Source organism: Bemisia tabaci, chromosome 6, assembly GCF_918797505.1.
Source record: "Bemisia tabaci chromosome 6, PGI_BMITA_v3".
Taxonomy (NCBI): Eukaryota; Metazoa; Arthropoda; class Insecta; order Hemiptera; family Aleyrodidae; genus Bemisia; species Bemisia tabaci.
The window spans coordinates 19,070,473-19,088,905 of NC_092798.1; the positions used below are offsets into that span (position 1 = coordinate 19,070,473).

At 40.7% G+C, this 18,433-nt stretch overlaps 1 protein-coding gene across 1 annotated transcript in view; it reads left to right on the top strand.

The window, feature by feature from the left end:
- Positions 1 to 18,433, top strand: part of nAChRbeta1 (nicotinic acetylcholine receptor beta1) — a 38,078-nt gene that overhangs the window by 17,013 nt on the left and 2,632 nt on the right. The window contains exons 3-7 of the mRNA XM_019060400.2: positions 6,565 to 6,701; positions 7,329 to 7,373; positions 8,891 to 9,000; positions 11,978 to 12,068; positions 16,421 to 17,341. Of these exons, the coding sequence (XP_018915945.1) occupies positions 6,565 to 6,701; positions 7,329 to 7,373; positions 8,891 to 9,000; positions 11,978 to 12,068; positions 16,421 to 17,341 (1,304 nt within the window). The remainder of the gene's footprint in view (positions 1 to 6,564; positions 6,702 to 7,328; positions 7,374 to 8,890; positions 9,001 to 11,977; positions 12,069 to 16,420; positions 17,342 to 18,433) is intronic.

The window sequence follows — 18,433 nt, forward strand, 5'->3', positions numbered from 1 at the left end:
AAGAGCATTCCGATGTTGCTACGATTGTGCAACTTACACTCTTTGCCACAATATCACGGAAATAATGCACAAAATTAAATTTACAAAGGTAAATTTTTGGTTTGAATTTATAATTTATTGAAAGTAAAGATAAAACTTATTTAGGTAATCAGTTTAATTTGCAAGATAAAAAAAGTTGCACAATCTTAGTGACATTGGAACGCTCGTGGTTCCTTTTTGCAAAATGCAATCCAATTCATCCAGGCAGATTTAAATTGATTCCTAACGTAAAATTCTGCAATAGCCGAGAAATGTATGAATTTATCTCCTAGACATCTTACTGAAAAAAGTGTTGTGCTGAATCAATACAGTTTCGTGTCCACTGTGTTCCTGTTTCCAGCACAACACAAAGGTGAATTGAATCGGGGAATAAGTTGTGTCAGGTCAAATCTATTAAATTGGGTTAACCCGACACATCGATGTTCAAAGTGCGAAAAAAAGTAAAGTATCTCCATTGCTGTGTTAATAAATTCCACTCCTATTTTATATCTTCAAAGAGGAACAAGCCAGCTTTATAGCTTAACATTTTTGCAGGCTACTCTGCTAACAGAAAAGAGATATTACGTTGACTAGTGCTCCAAAGTAAAAATAAAGTATGACAGGAGGTCTGGAACGTCTTAAACGGAGATACGCAGTTTCCCACTTGACACAGCGATACGACTAGTGAATGAACACGTTAGTAGCATGGGTTCTCTGGACGCATATAGTTGTGTTGAATCGGCACAACACTTTTTACAAAGAAAAAAATCTAGAATATTTGGTTCAGCACGAAAAGTAGTTTTCAAGTTAGCCAAAGTTCTCTTGATTTAACACAAAATTGTGAGTACTCTCCCAATACTGTTGTGTCAATTCAACACAATATGACTGAATTCCTCAGTCGATACACTATGGCTTAAACGATTTTTTTCAGTACTAGGCTTTATCTCGTACAGAAAGATTGCGAAAAATAATTTGCAACAATTGAGCGTAAATAAATATTGAATAGTACTTAACAGAACGTATCAAACAGAATGACGTGAAGTACAGGCATAACTTGAGACATAATTTTAGAAGAATGACATCATGAATGAAAACTAAAGCAAGAGAGTTATTAATAAATCCTTAACTATTTTATGCATTTGTACTTGTGGTTTGAATAATACGAGAGAAGAAATGAAGAGCACTGAGAAAAGAAGTTCGATTGCAGGAACTTATCTTCGGTACATATTGAGCAACGAGCATTATTGGTTCGAGTGACCAAATTTTCGGTTTTAGGAACCGAATTTCATTAGTTGAACTAAAGTACGGTTTTTGTGACCGAAAACTTTAGTTACCTGAACCAAAAAATTCGATATTCAATATGTAGCAAATTTTTCTCTCCGTATGGAGAAGAAGAATCAGGAAGTATGAGAAATGAAAGAGAGGAAGAGAGTACGAAGGGGCATGGAGGGAGGAAAATAGAAGACGGCAGTGAGAGAAGGAAAGAGAGAGAGAGATTCCAAACTGAAAAATGAATTTTACTCCATGTTCTTGAAGGGTATTGCATGTTGGTTTAAGTAAACTCTTACGCAGATTGTAAGGCATGCACATTCATGTCCTTTGTCACCCATCTCATAGTAAGGTTCATGTCCGCCTTTCGTCTGTCGCGAGGAGGGAGGGGGGGGGGGGGGGTCGGTGCCGCTAAGCCATGATCGATAAAACCACGCCTTAGAATCGCGGTATTACTTTTAACAGCATTGCGGACAAGGAACAACTTCATAGTTTGAATTATTTTAATGCCGCCGGCATTTCCAAAGCATTTGAACTTTTTAACTAGTCGGAGAAATCAACGTATTACAGAGACGTGAAATGTTTCCTCCTCGTCATTACGTTTTTTCACGGTCAGGCAATTCTGTTCAAACGGCGCACACTGAATCGAACCCATGCATGGGGGAGGTTGGATAAAATTTGGAAACTTTAAAAGCTTATAACTCCGTTCATACACAACTTTGAGGTTCTAAAAGTGGCTCCATTGGTTTTCTCGTGAGATTTCCTTTAAAACTCACCCCTTCTACTTTCAAATGTGAAGAAATAAACAACAAAATTCTCAGTTTTAGTCAAAAATTTCATGCCCGATTTCTCTAACTGACTCGATCTTCTGTGCGGTGGTACATGGTGTCCGTGCGTTGGTGTTCCCCCAGTGGCGTAGCGTGCTTTGCGATTTATCGATTGATCTGCCGTTTAAACCTATGGAAAAGGATCGATAAACAGGGTGACGAAACGAACACTGTAAAAATCGATTCTTTACCACAGCTTCAAACGGGGCAAATATCGATAATCGATCATAAACGCCTCGCTAGTGAACTACAGACGCGGCGGCGCGGCGCCTCCGTCTTGTGACGAGAAACGATTCTTTCGGGTATAGTGCCGAGTTTGAGCTTTTTGGAAAGTTTGAATAATATCCACGTATAAAAGCTTGATCTACAAAGTTTCCTGCTTCATGGCCGAGTGAGGGCGAAGATAGCGGTCGGAAATTTCACGAGAACATTTAAAAAGCAGAAACTATATTGCGAACGAAGTACTAAGTTCAAAGTTCAATTCAATAAATGTCATTCGTATTATGATACATAACCACTTTTCGGAAATCTCGGAGAGTTAAATTCGGGAACGTTATGATCCGTAGTTCCACGCCTGAAAACTGGAACTTACAGTCGTTTTGCACCGGAAACAAACTGTTGAGAGTGATAGCCCGGTTGGCCAAATCAGGATTCGGGATTCTTTCATAACCTATACATATTAGGACCAAGTTCTTAGTAATTGCTTGTTAATTCGTTATAATACGGCGGAATAGACCGTCTATAGATTTTTCTCTCATATAGGACTGCAGGTAAACGTTCAACAACCCTAAATTAGCAGCCACTTTGATTTTAATGATTAAATTTCAAAGGTGTGCAAAGGCCATTGATGCCTGATTTAGAATTCTCAATCTTTGTCTCCGAGGATACTTGGTTTCGATAAGTATACATTTGTTTCATAGTTAATACCCAGGTAACCAAAGTTTTCGGTCAGAAATCGAATTAAGGATTGCTGAACCAAAGTTCTGTGTCTGTGCCCAGAAATCTCCGTACCTGAACCGGAAAACTTTGATGTTCAATACGAACTGATTTTTTTGCGGAACAAAGACATAAGGCAAACCGTGCAGTTTGCCTTACGCTGTCCTTTTGAACCGAATTGCACAGAAAATATCAAGTTGTGTCAAGCTTGCGCCGAGAAAAATGACATTGAAGTTTGATTTTTCCGTGAGACTCAATGTTACAGAGAAACTTTAACAACTACTTTCTGATTACAAATGCATTATTTTCGACTCTCGACAAGAGAATATTCACAACTTAGAATTCAGTTAACTGTTATTTGTTATTCTTTTTATTATTTATTTCATTTATTTTTATTTTTTAAAATTTTTTATTTTATTTTTCTACTTTTTATTGTTTTGTATTTATTTTCAATTTTCTTCTTTTTATTGTTTTTATTTATTTTTACTTTTACTCTTTTTATTGTTTTTATTTATTTTTATTTTTCTTCTTTTTATTGTTTTTATTTATTTTTATTTTTCTTCTTTTTATTGTTTTTATTTATTTTTATTTTTCTTCTTTTTATTGTTTTCATTTAATTTCATTTCCCTTATTTTTATTGTTTTTTTTTCATTATTCTTCTTCTTTTTCTTCGAAAATGCGGCTTGGTGCGTCTCCATTATACTCGGTCCATTTCTACCGCGGGCCGACGCAACATAAACCATAAAGCGGTGACCCCCGAAAACACCGTTAAAACTACCCGAAGCCCGTAATGCGGAACCTGTAAATTATTTTGTCTCCTGTCGCAGCGGGATCGGGCGGGGGGAGGGGGGACGTGAATACGCAGCCCTAATGAGCAGGAGGCCGCGGGAGCTTTGAAATTTTAAATCCGCGCTCGCCGCGGGGTTTGTGACAGAGACTTGTGTTGTGTCAGGAGTTAAAGCGGCACACTCGGCAAATTAGCAGCTGCTCCGCTTTGAAGGCGCTGAGTTGGACCCGCCGTGAAGAGGCCATTGACGGCGTCGAGTGCTCCTCTGGAAGTTCCTCCCCGAGGCCGTGCCCCCCCCCTCCCCCCCGGTCCCCCGCTCCCTGCGTTATAGTTGGCACACATTTATAGCCCGCTCCCCGCTCGCCCTCCGACACCGTTTCTTTCTTCCCAAAAGTAGGTGACCAATTATCACAGCGTGTGCCGCAGACGGAAATACTTGTCCTGATTCGGTGTAAATTTTTACTTGGAAAGATCACGCTCGTATACCTAATGTCTTCCAACAGAGACGTTAATAGCTGGTATACTGATCGTGTTTAGCATTTGATGGTCTTGTGGGGATCAACAAAAGGGATCATCGAACTAGGTATGATCTTGTGGGGATCAACAAAAGGGATCATCTAACTAGGTATGGTCTTGTGGGGATCAACAAAAGGGATCATCTAACTAGGTATGGTCTTGTGGGGGATCAACAAAAGGAATCATCTAACTAGGTGTACGTGCGGAATCACAAAAACCGCTAAAAAGGTTTGAAATATCAATTTTTGGTCAGGAGCTTGGTTTGTTAGTTTCAACAGTGGCGAGGCGTGAAGGATCGATTATCGATATTTCCCTATTTGAAGCTGTGGTGAAGAATCGATTATTAAGGTGTTCGTTGCGCACACTCTGTCTATCGATGGTTCTCGACAGGTTTAAATGACGGATCAAGTGATTTATCTTAAATCACGCCACGCCACTGAGTTTCAATGCTATTTGATCGGATCAACATACCAGGTATGAATACGAGTAAGTAAGCTACATCTTGAGTTTATGTCGTATATTGATCACTGGAAAAAAATGAATCGACTGGTATTTTGGGAAAACTGAACAGATGAATGCTGAATAGGCCATTTCTGGAGACGGATTGGACTTCATTTTGCATTCCTGAAGAACTAAAATTTCTGGCACATCCACAGCGCCTATCTGCATAGGGATCAACAAAGTGAATATGTAAGAAATTGCAAAAAAACGCCAAAGTTAAAACCCCAAAAAGCCGAAATTTCAAGAGGAAAACGTTGTAATACGTACAAACAATCGAAGCAGATTTTGAAAAATTGGCAATGTCACGGTAAAAATCATGAATAGTTTACTTCATCGGCATAATAGGCAACGCTGGAATTAAGTTAAGGTAAGAGAAACAAGCAAAACGCCCCCAGTAAGTGTTGTATGCAATGAACTCTTGACGAATTTCAATATAACGCTTGGATGCAACTATTCGGGCTTTCCGGATATCCATGTTGCATACGCAAGGAAGAGAAGGTGTTTTTACGCTCAGGCACTGATTGCTTCACCCGCGGAGCTGCTTGGTGTTGAGCTGCACTGCGACGGTTCAAAATGACAGAGCGACTTCAATGCTTCAATGGACCACTAGACAAGGTACTAATTCAAGTATTCTGATACATGTTTCTTAACCAGAATTTAACGTAGAACACGATTCTTGCATTGAAAATTACTGAAATTAACTCCTAACTAAGATATCAACGTTTTTATTTAACATTGGTTACGAGGAATTTGAACTGCCCGCTCACAAGAAACTCAAAGCTCTACGTGAGTCAAATCGCACACCACAACGGTTTCAGCAAGCTTCTCAATCGAGCAATGTTCATTTCCCACCATGTGTTGTTCAAACTATTAGCAATTTGCTATAGCTGAGCCAAAGCGTCAAGATTGAGGTTGCCAGATTTTTATATCGCAGAGACTGTTATGATAACGTTTAGCGCGCGATATGAATCGCGTAGAGCATTGAGTTTTCATGAACGGGTGGTTTGAATTCACGCATCAAGAATTATTAAATATTTTTGTAAGGAGTTGATTGCGGTAATTTTTGTTGTGCGCATCGTGTTTTACGTAAAATTTTGGTGAAGAAACATGTATCAGAATGCTGAAATCGTACCTTGTCTAGTGGTCCATTACACTACATTGGCATTTCTTCGGCACGGCCATACTTGTGATTGCACACAGGCGTATTATGTTTGTATATCTTGTGTGCTTTTATTTCAATACCTTTGATGTGCGTAGCATGATTTTTAAAAGAACTATTTGCGTCTAAGATATGTAAACGAAGAACTGACGGCACTCTGTCCTTTCGGATCCTCGCAGTATTGTCCGCCGCTGCCCAAGGCCCAAAACGCCTTCACTCCCGCGCGTATGCAACACGGACATCCATAGAGCCCGAATAGTTGTATCTTGCATCCAGGCGTTATCATGAAATTCGTCCAGTATTCGTTGTATGCGATTTTAACTCAGGGTTGAAAACACTTGGCTTGTTTCTTTTACACCTTAATTTGATTCCAGCGTTGCCAGTTGCGCTGATGAAGTAAAGTATCACTGGTTTTTATCGACTGATTTTATCGCTGTAACAATCGGTGTGAAAATGAATATAAATGTTTGTTTTTGACCTCAAAATTTGTTCTACAGCCTAATGAGCATGTAAATAGCCCGATTGATACATATGTTTTTCAAAAATTTCAGGCCTGTGTTCAGAGGACGAGGAAAGACTGGTTCGCGATTTGTTTCGCGGGTACAACAAGCTGATTCGACCGGTGCAGAACATCACTGAGAAGGTTGATGTCCGATTCGGGCTGGCTTTCGTTCAACTTATTAATGTGGTAAGAGCATTTGTAAGAATTTTTCACTCCGAGGTTATATGTGTCATAAGTTGAAAAGTCAAGACATTTCGAAATAAAAACGGAGTCTTACAAAATGATGAAGCGTGAATCGAACTCCTCTTGCGTTAGGAGGAGTCAAAGATAACAAAAAATTGACAAAAATTCCAAGGACTGAGTTTCATGTCCAAGCTTCCTCCCAATTTGAATTTTTCGAAAAAAATTATCTGCACTGCGATCTCGGTTCACAATAGATGTTACTCTTCATCGTCATGATGCGATGCTCTGGTTAGTTTTCTGCACCTTTGCATGCTGTTTTTTCTTTAAAATGCCAAAGAAATCGATGCCCTACGATTCACCAAAATGCATAAATTGCAATTTGCCAAGCTACTTGCAAACCTTTGTTTACAAATCTTCCTCGCCAGTTTTATGTTTCGACTTTTCGAAATTGTATATTTTGGAGCATTCCGCTACTTCATCTGTTGATTTATCTGCTGACCAATTTTAATTCTATCCTGGCGTAGCTCGCAAAACTTTATTTGGTCAGTATTGCGAGAATCTATTTTAGAATATTCAGCTTTTTTTTCTTCTTTTGTGCACCACTCAATCATTCGAATTCCTTTTTTCCAGAATGAGAAGAATCAAATTATGAAATCAAACGTCTGGTTGCGACTGGTGAGTAGAACTCATGAAACAACTTACATGATGTCATAATAAACTTAAATTTGAAAATGATTTTATTCGTTGACGTTTGTATGACGTTTTCTCTTTATAGTATCTTACATACCATTATGAGGAAAGAGAAAAAATAGATAATGGGGATTATAAATGCCTTCGTTAGACAAAGGTGGGGCATAAATAAACCCTTAGTAGCAGCAGCCATAAGTACATCAATGTTTCTGAGACGAATAACAAATTCTACCACTTTTCATTCACATGTATAATTTAGACACAGAAAATAGGTTATCTTATAAATCGTGCCGATTTCCCCGAAATAAGTTTACTTTTTCAGGTGAAAAATGCAAATATTTTCAAACTCCTTATTGCCCCGTATGCCCCTTTCTTCGTATAAATAGACTTCCACGCAGTGCCCCCCTAATAGATTCAGTTGAAAAAGCATTTTCATAATTATTTGAGTGTAACATCGTTCAATTTCTTAATATTTTTCGTGATGATACCCTGGTAAAAATTGGCGATACGAGCTGCGTTTCAAAATATCATAGGAGTTCTTATAGCCGACTAAAGAAGACTATTGAAAATCATGTAGCTGGCTGTAGAAAGCGGAGCAAATCATATAGCCGGGCTATACGAAGCTATAAAAAAGTATACAGTCGGGGTATAGTTCCTATTGCCGGGCTTTACACTTTATCGCCATTGGCTATAAAAGGCTATAAGAAATTGTGTAGAAATTTGTGTGCACAAAACACACATTATATTTTCCTTTAAAACATATTTTTTTTTTCATCAATTAAAATGAGATGGTCCATATAGAGTGTGCAAACATTTCGAAATCATGAGTTGAAAAACGCTGACTCCGCGCGATTAAATATTAGAGCCTAACACAAAGCGGAGCGGCGACGCATTGGCGCCTACAAACCTAACAGGGATACTTCACGCATTGCGCGGCGACGCACTGGCGCCTACAAACCTAACAGGGATACTTCACCCATTGCGCAATGCGTGACGTATCCCCTTAGGTTTGTAGGCGCCGGTGCGCGGGTGCGCGTTTCGCGCTGGCAACATGCCGCTCCGCTTTGTGTCAGGCACTAATATTTAAACTAACTAAGTCCTAGTATCCGTATTTAGTAACGTTTAGCATAAGCATTATTATCTGGCTGTTGCTTAATCGCCATCGGCTATAAAAGGTTATAAGAAATTGTACAGCCGACTACAGAAGCTATTGGAAATCTTACAGCCGGCTTTAGGTCTATAGTATTTTGGAACACACATTCTACTGTCAATTTTTACCAGGGCACTTCCACCAACGTCAATTCAGACATCAATGCACATGAAACAGGGACGAAAAGAAAAATTATACAAAGAATGAGAGAAAGAAGAAAACGAAGAAATATAAGAAGGGAGGAAAAAGAAAAAGAGGAAATTCACATCAATGCAAAACTTAGAAAAGAACCTTTATTCAATTGAAAAGTCATTTCATTTTCATTTAACCACATATTAACTGATTTTTACAGGTATGGAATGATTACCAACTTCGATGGGATGAAACAGATTACGGAGGGATAGGTGTTTTGCGATTACCACCGGATAAAGTGTGGAAACCTGATATTGTTCTTTTCAACAAGTGAGTTAAGCTCTATTTGACACCATTAAATCACCCTTTCTTCCAGCTTTTCGCGTGTGAGCTACAACCAGCGCTAAATCCTTGTTGCTCATGATGAGCCATTATTCTTTCCCTAATTCTTCACAATGCTAGTTGTATTGAATCAAGTATTCTCAATTGCACTTTCAGAGTGTTAAGAGCTAGAAGGCCAAAGGAAGCAGCGTAATGGTCGAGAAAGGTAGCTTTTTACAAGCGTTCTTTCATTATTTTCTTTGGGCCTTTTTTCATTGTAACGACGCCTTGCAAAACAGCTGCAGCGTGTCAGCTGGCTTTGAGATGAATAAAAAAAAAAAACAGAGCGCCTTCAATTTTTTTTTTTATGCAATATGGACATCTGGAAAGCACGAATAGTTGCATTCAGGCGTTGTCATCAACGACGAGATGTCCCGATGTGTTCGTTGATCGAATATCAACTGAAAGTTGCGGTAGCTTGTTCTATCTGTGAATTTGAGGAAGCGTAACGATCCTCCCTTTTTTAATGTACGTGTTAAATCCATGCATGAAGTTTTTAAGAAAACCAAAATTATCACTGCAAATGAGGGGACGTTGCCTTCTGTTTTCTGAGGACATAATGCGACGATTCATGCTCATCAAGAGTAAATGGACGTATTTCTATCAAACGGAACTAAGCGCCAATTTCAGTTCCTTTTGAGGAATTTTGAATCCCGGACAGCGCGTTCTGTCAAACGGACCTAAGCGCCATGGAAAAGCATTGCGAGTATAGGACGGAATAAGCCGGACGCCCGATTCCGCCGCCAATCCAAGCCCCCCTCTACCTTCCTCACCCTAAGGCGCTTAGGTCCGTTTGATAGAAATACGTCCAAATAAAGAACCGGAAATGAAATAACTTTGAAATTCCAAACATCTGTACTTCTATCATTTTCTAGGATATAGTTAATTCATAGAACTATATGTATGATTTAAAAATCAAATAAAATTGCGTCATGGGCGTTAGACACTGAGTCAAAAGTCATGTAGTAAAAGAAGAAGTAGTTTTGTATATTAATTATGGTATCCATGCCTGGGAAAGGGAATATTTTTGGAAATATCCTTAGAAGTATTATTTCTGAGTTCTGCACGCTGTTACTGAAGTCTTATGAAGGATGAACCTCAAGCGCCCATGAAACATACTTAAGTAATAAGAAATCGCGGTTCCATGAGTTTCTTGCCGTTAGGAATACAAACCACACTGAATATTCCCCATAGCTGTAAATTTACGAGTAAGTCCTAGAATGAACTAAAGCTTCTGTTACAGTTCATCAGAAGTTCTAATCGATTGAGAGGTGGATAATGGAAATAAACCAGTCCAACGTAACACTGCATCGCCGGTTTATGGTTGTCGTCTCACCAATAACCTCGCAATAACTGTATCGGACTTTTTATCCCAGAAACACTTAAACATCCCTGCGAGGGACGCTTTTAGAAAACTGAAACCTTAAATTAAAGATTTATAAGGCTTAATGCATTTAAGGACTTATTTGTTATAGGTAGCAGCGCCATTCTTTTTGAGTGTCCCGCAAACCGAAGCGAGACACCGCCACTAAATTGCCAATTGCACTCCTCTCCAAGCACCCGCATTAGGGAATTTTATGTCTAAGCTGTCATACCTTAACTGATGGCGGCTCCGCAATTCGCATAGAGCTTTCAACCGCCGAAATTGCTCTATTTTTCTTATCTTTTCACCCCTCGCCCGCCCCAGTCGTGCTAACGCCCTCGCCCTCCTCGGTGATTTTCGGATCTTGTCCCTTATCTTCTGGCTCGTTTCTGGTTCGTTATCAGAACGCAACAACTTCCATTAGCCTCATTAGGGGTTGTTCGCTATGCTCCCCCCGTATGCTCCCCTCTCGCGTCTATGATAGCGAGCTCGTTGCTGCTGTGACGAACGCTTTCGGATGCGGTGGATCATCTTGAGTCTTGAAAATATCTTATTCTCGCTCGTGATAAGCGTTCGCTCCAAAATATGGTGATCAAAGCGCTCGCGCTCATGCCCGAATGAAAATTGACAAACTGCAATGTTTCTGAGTGGAGGAGTAAACGCGACTTCAAAGAATCATTATTGAAAAGAGCGGATCATTAACACAGTGCTCTCGTGCTAGGGGAAAACGCTGCATGCTCCTTCAGACGTTGCCTAATTAGTAATTTCCTCCATAATTTATTAGTTGGGGTTATAGTTCCTTATGTTTTCTCTTGCTCTGCTCATTTTGTGTTTTCTCTTAGTTTGGGGTTGCCTATCTGGTTGACTTTTATTGTTCTATCCTGGCTTAATTTTAGTAATGAATCATTTTCTCATTTAGTTCCTGTAGAAACTCTAGTAGTCTTAATTTCTTCTAGAAGCTATCTGTAATTAATTTTCAAGTGAATTTGTGAAGATTTTTTCCCGAATTTTTTAAAGAATTTTATTCGTAATCAGATCTGATTCTAACTTACATAAAAATATCAAGAGAAAATATCCGTAACACTCCTTGAAAATAAACATTTTATAGAAGGAACTTCGGCAACTTTAGAATGTTCATTCTGCGTTTTTCCTCAAAATGGTAGTATACTGCCGTGCTAAGATAAAACACCGTATGAGCCGTTGAAGTTGCCAAACTTCCTTTGTTTGTCGTACTTCATTTTCAGAAAAATTTGTGAGTAATTACCTTCCAAATTTTCAGAGAAAATTCAAGTGTGTAGAAAGAAGACGTTTTCGATTGTTGCAAAAATTACGCAGAGGGAGGTGTTGTATTATGTCCTAGGATGAGTGCTACCGATTGTTTTAAAAAAAAGAATTTCGAAAAATTGTTCAGTCTTCCGGCAAGTCAAGGACATCATTTTTAATTCATATCGAAGGTCGGTTACCTTTGGACTAAAATATAATATGAGCTGACATTCTGAAACGCCGTGATTCGATAACTTCCTCCACTTTCTTTTTAACTTTATCTTATCAATTCTGTTGCAGTGCCGATGGTAACTACGAAGTTCGTTACAAGTCTAATGTTCTGATTTATCCTCACGGAGAAGTTTTGTGGATTCCTCCTGCCATTTACCAGGTAACTTACTCCGATAGGTTTTAAACTTTCACTCGTATCCAGCACATGAAATGAATTCTGTCAACTTCCAGAATCAATATGAAAAGAAAGGAGAAACTTTGAGAAGATCGCACAGAGTGGAAACTGAACAAAAGTTTCAGACAGCTCTGGCGTGTCTTCAGAAAATTATCTTAATAATTTATAGCAAAATGATTTCCATAGCGTCTTTTCGTGGGTGATTAATAAATGTCGGGTTATATTTGAATTTTATCCATCGCAAAATGTCACGATTGAAATATTAATTTCGCAGTTTCTTTTTAATATTTCTGGATGGAATTTGATCCTAAGCAGCTTTTAAACTGAAGATTCGTCTCTAGATAATAATATTGGTGCAAAGCAGTTTAATTCTGTAACAGCGCGGCATAGCGTGCTTTGCGATATATCGATATTTCTGCCATTTGAATCTACGGTAAAGAATCGGTTATTAAGGTGTTTGTTGCGAAACCCATTCAATCGATCTTTTTCCATGTTCTAAATGGCAGATTAATACATATATCGCAAAGCACGCCAATGAAACCATTTCCTTTCGGGGTTCGTCGTTGTGCTAAGGAAGATAAGGGTTCCGTCAAGGAAGCGACTTATTACGACAAGAAATATTTGACTCGTGACAATGAAATTTTATTTGCCTATAAAATTGTTTTGGTCACTGCAAGGGCAGAACGAGAAACATTTCATAATTACATGTAAACTTTTCTTGTCAAAATTAAAAGTGTACCAAGTGAAATGAGTAGTTTCCTTGATGTAACGATCATTTTCCTTGACGCAATGAGAAGTTGTTGAGGAAGAAAAGTTCTTTGCTACCGCAAGACCGATTTTCTGATTAATTTTGGGTCATTTAAAGTTTCATTTGAGCTTCCGCGATACTGCGGAAAATCCAGATCTCCACAGGAGCCAACGGGAGCTCTGAACACGGGGGAAAAATTAGACTATTGTATTATAATCCTGGCTGGTAAAAAAAAAAAACTACGACCTCAAAACCAGCAGCCTGACGACGTTGACAGCGGGCTGATGGTTGAAATTGATACACGAGGCGATAGATAAAGATGACAAAAAGGATATAAAGGGATCCGATTGGTGGAAGCGGGTGGTTGAGATGGACGAAGGAGGGAAGTAATAGACTAGCTGACGGCAACCCGTGAGAGGCTTTATAGTTGGTCTATCGTTTTCCCCATTAGTCCATGACAATTACCTGTTACAACCAATAGGATCGCTCCATATTCCTCATGTCTTCTTTGTATCTGTAGCTTTGTCTATCAATTTCAACAATCAGCCCGCAGACCGCAGATCTGTTGAATTTTATCCCTATATTGTAGGAGGCTTGTCAGCCTCCCTAGTAAAAGTGGGACATCGTGACATCCCTCTGATGTCATAATGACATCCACTGTGTGTTTCATAAAACAGTGTGACGTCACAATGATCTCCGCTGAATACTCTGCCATCACAGTGCCATCATAGTGATGTCTGAATGGTCAGAATGATATTAGAGTGAAATCATAGAGATTTGTTTCATAAAGCATTGTGATGTCCCAATGACGAGGTCATTATGCTCCACTTTTACCAGGGGCTTGACCCAACCCTGCATGCACTGGAAAAAAAAAAAAAACACATTGGATCTAGAGTCCAGACTCTTAAAAACATCGACAAGGAAAAATACTCTTGATTCAATCAGATTTAAGCTTAAATCAAGAACCAATCCTCTTAATTTGAGCGGATTTCCTTTAGATTTAAACTTAAATCTGATTGAATCAAGAGTCCTTCTTCTTGTCAATGTTTTCAAGAGTCTGGACTCTAGATCCAATGTGTTTTTTTTTCCAGTGTGCCCCGTGTCGCTGGGTTGGAGTAAATCCAACGACCATTATCTCAGAAAGCTACCGTTCGCTCTCGTTATAAAACGTTCGAGTGTTTCATTACCTATTTACCAGACTGCGTGGGCGGGAGCGGGCGCGAGACAAGAAGTCTGGCCCGCAGGAGGCGGCACTCAGCCGTCGCCGGGAATGAGCCGCGAGGGAGGCGGATTTTCGTCAAATCTTTGATGACATGCTTTGCATAGCGCGCATTCCTGGGCCCTCGTCTTCTATGCAGGGACGCGGGAGAATGCGCCGCTGCCTCCGGGCGAGCAAGGAAAAATCCCAAGTGGAGAACGAGCGATACCGCCGCCGCCGCCGCCGAGTCGGAGATTCCGCCCGGCGAAATCAAACGCCGAGCTTGACTCCGGCCTCCCGTAGTTTCCTTCGTTTGAGCTTCCGCGACACTGCGGAAAATCCAGATTCGCTCCAACGAGAGCTCTGAACACGGGGGAAAAATTTAAATCTATGAATCTGGACTGTTGAATTATAGTTCTGCTCAGTCAAAAAATTATGCTACGATCTCAAAACCATCTGCGGGATGATTGTTGGAATCGATAGACAAAGCGATAGACAAAGAAGACATAAGGTTTTACTCCAACCAGAAGCGAAACGTGGTGGGGTTGAGGCTTGTCAGACTCCTTGCCAGACAAAGCGATAAAAAAAAGAGGACATAAGGAGCAATCCTGTTGGTTGAAATGAGTGGTTCTCATAGAGTTTCCTTCGTTTGAGCTCCCGCGACACTGCGGAAAATCCGGACCCGCTCCGACGGGAGCTCTGAACACGGGAGAAAAATTAAAATCTATGAATCTGAGCTGTTGAATTAAAATCCTGGCTGGTAAAAAAATATGCTACGATCTCAAAACCGTCTGCGGGATGATTGTTGAAATCGATAGACAAAGAAGACATAAGGAGCTATCCTGCTGGTTGAAATGGTCTGTTGAATTAAAATCCTGGTTTGTAAAAAAAATGCTACGACCTCAGGACCGTTTGCGGGCTGATTATTGAAATCGATAGACAAGGCGATAGAAAAAGAGGACATCAGGAGCAATCCTATTGGTTGAAATGAGTGGTTCTCATGGTGTTTCCTCTGTTTGAGCTTCCACGACACTGCGGAAAATCCGGATCTGCTCCAACGGGAGCTCTGAACACGGGGGAAAAATTGAAATCTATAAATCTAGGCTGTTGAATTAAAATCCTGGTCGGTAAAAAAAATATGCTACGACCTTAAAACCGTCTGTGGGCTGATTTCTAAAATCGATAGACAAAGCGATAGACAAAGAAGACATGAGGATTTACTTCAACCAGAAGCGACACGCGGTTGGGTCGAGGCTTGTCAGACTCCGGCAACATGGGGATAAAATTCAACAGATCTGCGGTTTGCAGGCTGATTACTGAAATTGATAGACAAACCGACAGACATAGAAGACGTAAGGAGTATGGAGTGATCCTTCTGGTTGAAATGGGTGGTTCTCATAGAGTGAGGGTGAAAACAATGGACTAAATCAAGGGTCTCTCGTGGGTTGCCGTTAGTTAGTCTATTACCTATATCTCCTTTGTCCATCGCAACCACCCGCTTCCACCAATAGGATCCCTGGATCACTCCATATCCTTTTTGTCATCTTTGTCTATCACTTTGTCTACCAATTTCAACAATCAGCATGCTGATGTCAATTTCACGTCCAGCAGCCTGGCGATGTTAACAGGGCATAGGCAGGCAGGAGGGAAAACTGGGAAAAATCCCAGTCGGCCAGCCGATTTTGGGATGATTGTGGACTAACTTATCTCCTCCTCACGGAAAAAGCGACTAAATTGGGTCGATTCAAGGGGACGATATACCCATCAATGGGGCGATATTCTCTGTTATTTTACGACTCCAGTCCTTCCCTAGATGTTAAGTTGAGGTGAGCCGATGGCCGGAGGAATAGTTAGGACCAGAGCATCATGCATTTCTTAAAATATAGACCCTTAATTGGTGACAAATCGTAGAGTTCAGGAAATACAGCTAGGGTGAGCCCAAAAACGGATCCTTATTCTTTTGCCCGACAAGAAAGTTTAATCACTTATTACCTCTAATCATAGACCACTGAAGAGGTAAATGTGTTTACCGAAAAAAATGCTCGGGATAGCGTCGGCAGTGCTCATCACATCTCTCATTTCTATCCGTAGCGTATCGACAAAAGTATCAAATGGATGTATTTCTGTCAAACAGAACTGAGCGCCAATTTGAGTTCCTTTTGAGGAATTCAGAATCCCGGATAGCACGTTCTGTCAAACGGAACTAAGCGCCATGGAAAAGCATTGCGAGTATAGGACGGAACGAGTAGGACGCCCGTTTCCGCCGCCAATCCAAGCCCCCCCTCTACCTTCCTCCCCCCCATGGGGCTTAGTTCCGTTTGATAGAAATACGTCCAAATTTCAACGTTGCTAACTAAATTAACGATGGTGAATTTATTTCTGTGTTCTCAGAGCTCATGCACCATAGACGTCACGTACTTCCCGTTCGATCAGCAGACATGTATCATGAAATTCGGATCATGGACATTCAACGGCGATCAGGTTTCCCTGGCCCTCTACAACAACAAGAACTTCGTGGACCTCTCGGACTACTGGAAGTCAGGAACGTGGGACATAATCGAGGTGCCGGCATACTTGAACACCTACCCGGGGGTGCCGACGGAGACAGACATCACGTTCTACATCATAATCCGCCGGAAGACGCTGTTTTACACGGTCAATTTAATCCTGCCGACGGTCCTGATCTCTTTTCTATGTGTTCTCGTTTTTTACCTACCGGCCGAGGCCGGCGAAAAAGTTACTCTAGGCATTAGTATTTTACTGTCACTGGTTGTGTTTCTTTTGCTAGTCTCGAAAATCCTGCCCCCGACCTCGCTTGTTCTCCCCCTCATAGCCAAATACCTACTATTCACTTTCATCATGAACACGGTGAGTATATTGGTGACGGTGATCATCATCAACTGGAACTTCCGAGGGCCGCGCACCCACCGGATGCCGGTCTGGATCCGGTCCGTGTTCCTCTACTACCTGCCGATCATCCTGCTCATGAAGCGTCCGAAGAAGACGCGGCTTCGTTGGATGATGGAGATGCCGTCGATGACCAACGTCTCGTCGGTCCCCCCGCATCCTCACTACGGGTCACCCACAGAGCTTCCAAAAAACCTGGCCCAGGCCTCGAGCAAGTCGAAGACGGAGGTGATGGAGCTATCCGACTTCCACCACCCCAACTGCAAGATCAACCGCAAGGCCAGCGTCGAGCGACGGGAGAGCGAGAGCTCCGATAGTCTCCTCCTCTCCCCGGAGGCCTCCAAAGCCACCGAGGCTGTCGAGTTCATCGTAGAGCATCTTCGAAACGAGGATCAATATATTCAGGTAACGCACCATTTCTTGGCATTTCCAAGTTAGGACCAAGGGCAGAAGGCATGTCCGAACGGTGGCATCGCATCCCCAGTAAAAATGGACCGCGTGTAACAGAAAGGAACCAAGCCACATTAGCTATTGCCAAATTTAACTGGGCAAGTCAATTTTTTACGAGAGAACGTTTGTGCGGATTCCTTTGAAAATTTTAAGGAATTTACTTTGTATTATGGAGAAAATTCACTGAAATTTGCACAAAAATCCGCCAAACTGTTTTTATGTAAAAAATTAATTCGCCCAATTAAATTTGGCAATAGCTGATGTGGCTTGGTTCCTTTCTGTTTAACGCGGTCCAAATGAATCTAACTGGCCCAGAGCAGAGTACCAATACGAAGAGAGTACGGACATCGTCACCTTCCGACCAAAGCATCACAAACGCCAAGCGACGTTTCAAAATTTCCGCCGCCCTTTTTATTTTTTCACAGAGAAATTTTTCAACGAAGCTGTCCGAAAATTTCACCGAATTTTCTTTGTGCTATCGATAAAATCCAGTGAAGTTTTTAGACAGATTCAATCAAAAATTTCTCTGTAAAAGAATACAACGGTGGCAGAAATTTTTAAACGTCGCTTGGCGCTTATGATACTATGGCCGGAAGGTGACGGCTTGTCGGTCATTTTTAGGTGAGGTCATGGTACTTTTAGGACCCAAAAAAGCAGCCAAACTGTGATATCAAATTATCCAGAATTATTTATCATTACATTTGTTACGACTTATTGTTTGTAAAGCATGCAGTTGACTCCGTTTTTGCATTTTACTACATTTTAGGAAAGACACTCATTTACGCACATCCTTGACCAACTTGCTTTGATATTGGAATCTGAGGATGTAGCGGCATTTTTCTAGTGATTTTCGTATTAGAGGGTTGGCTGCCCTTTTAGACCCTTAGGGCTCCATATTTCGAAATGTTCGAAACCTCCTTATTTATGTACGATTTAAGCTTTTAGCACGTGAAAAAGTGGACATGGGTCGGTGATCATGAATATAAGCTAAGGTGAAGTCAAGTCTTTGTATTTCGAGAGTTTCATCACTATGGAAGGGAAAAAGCT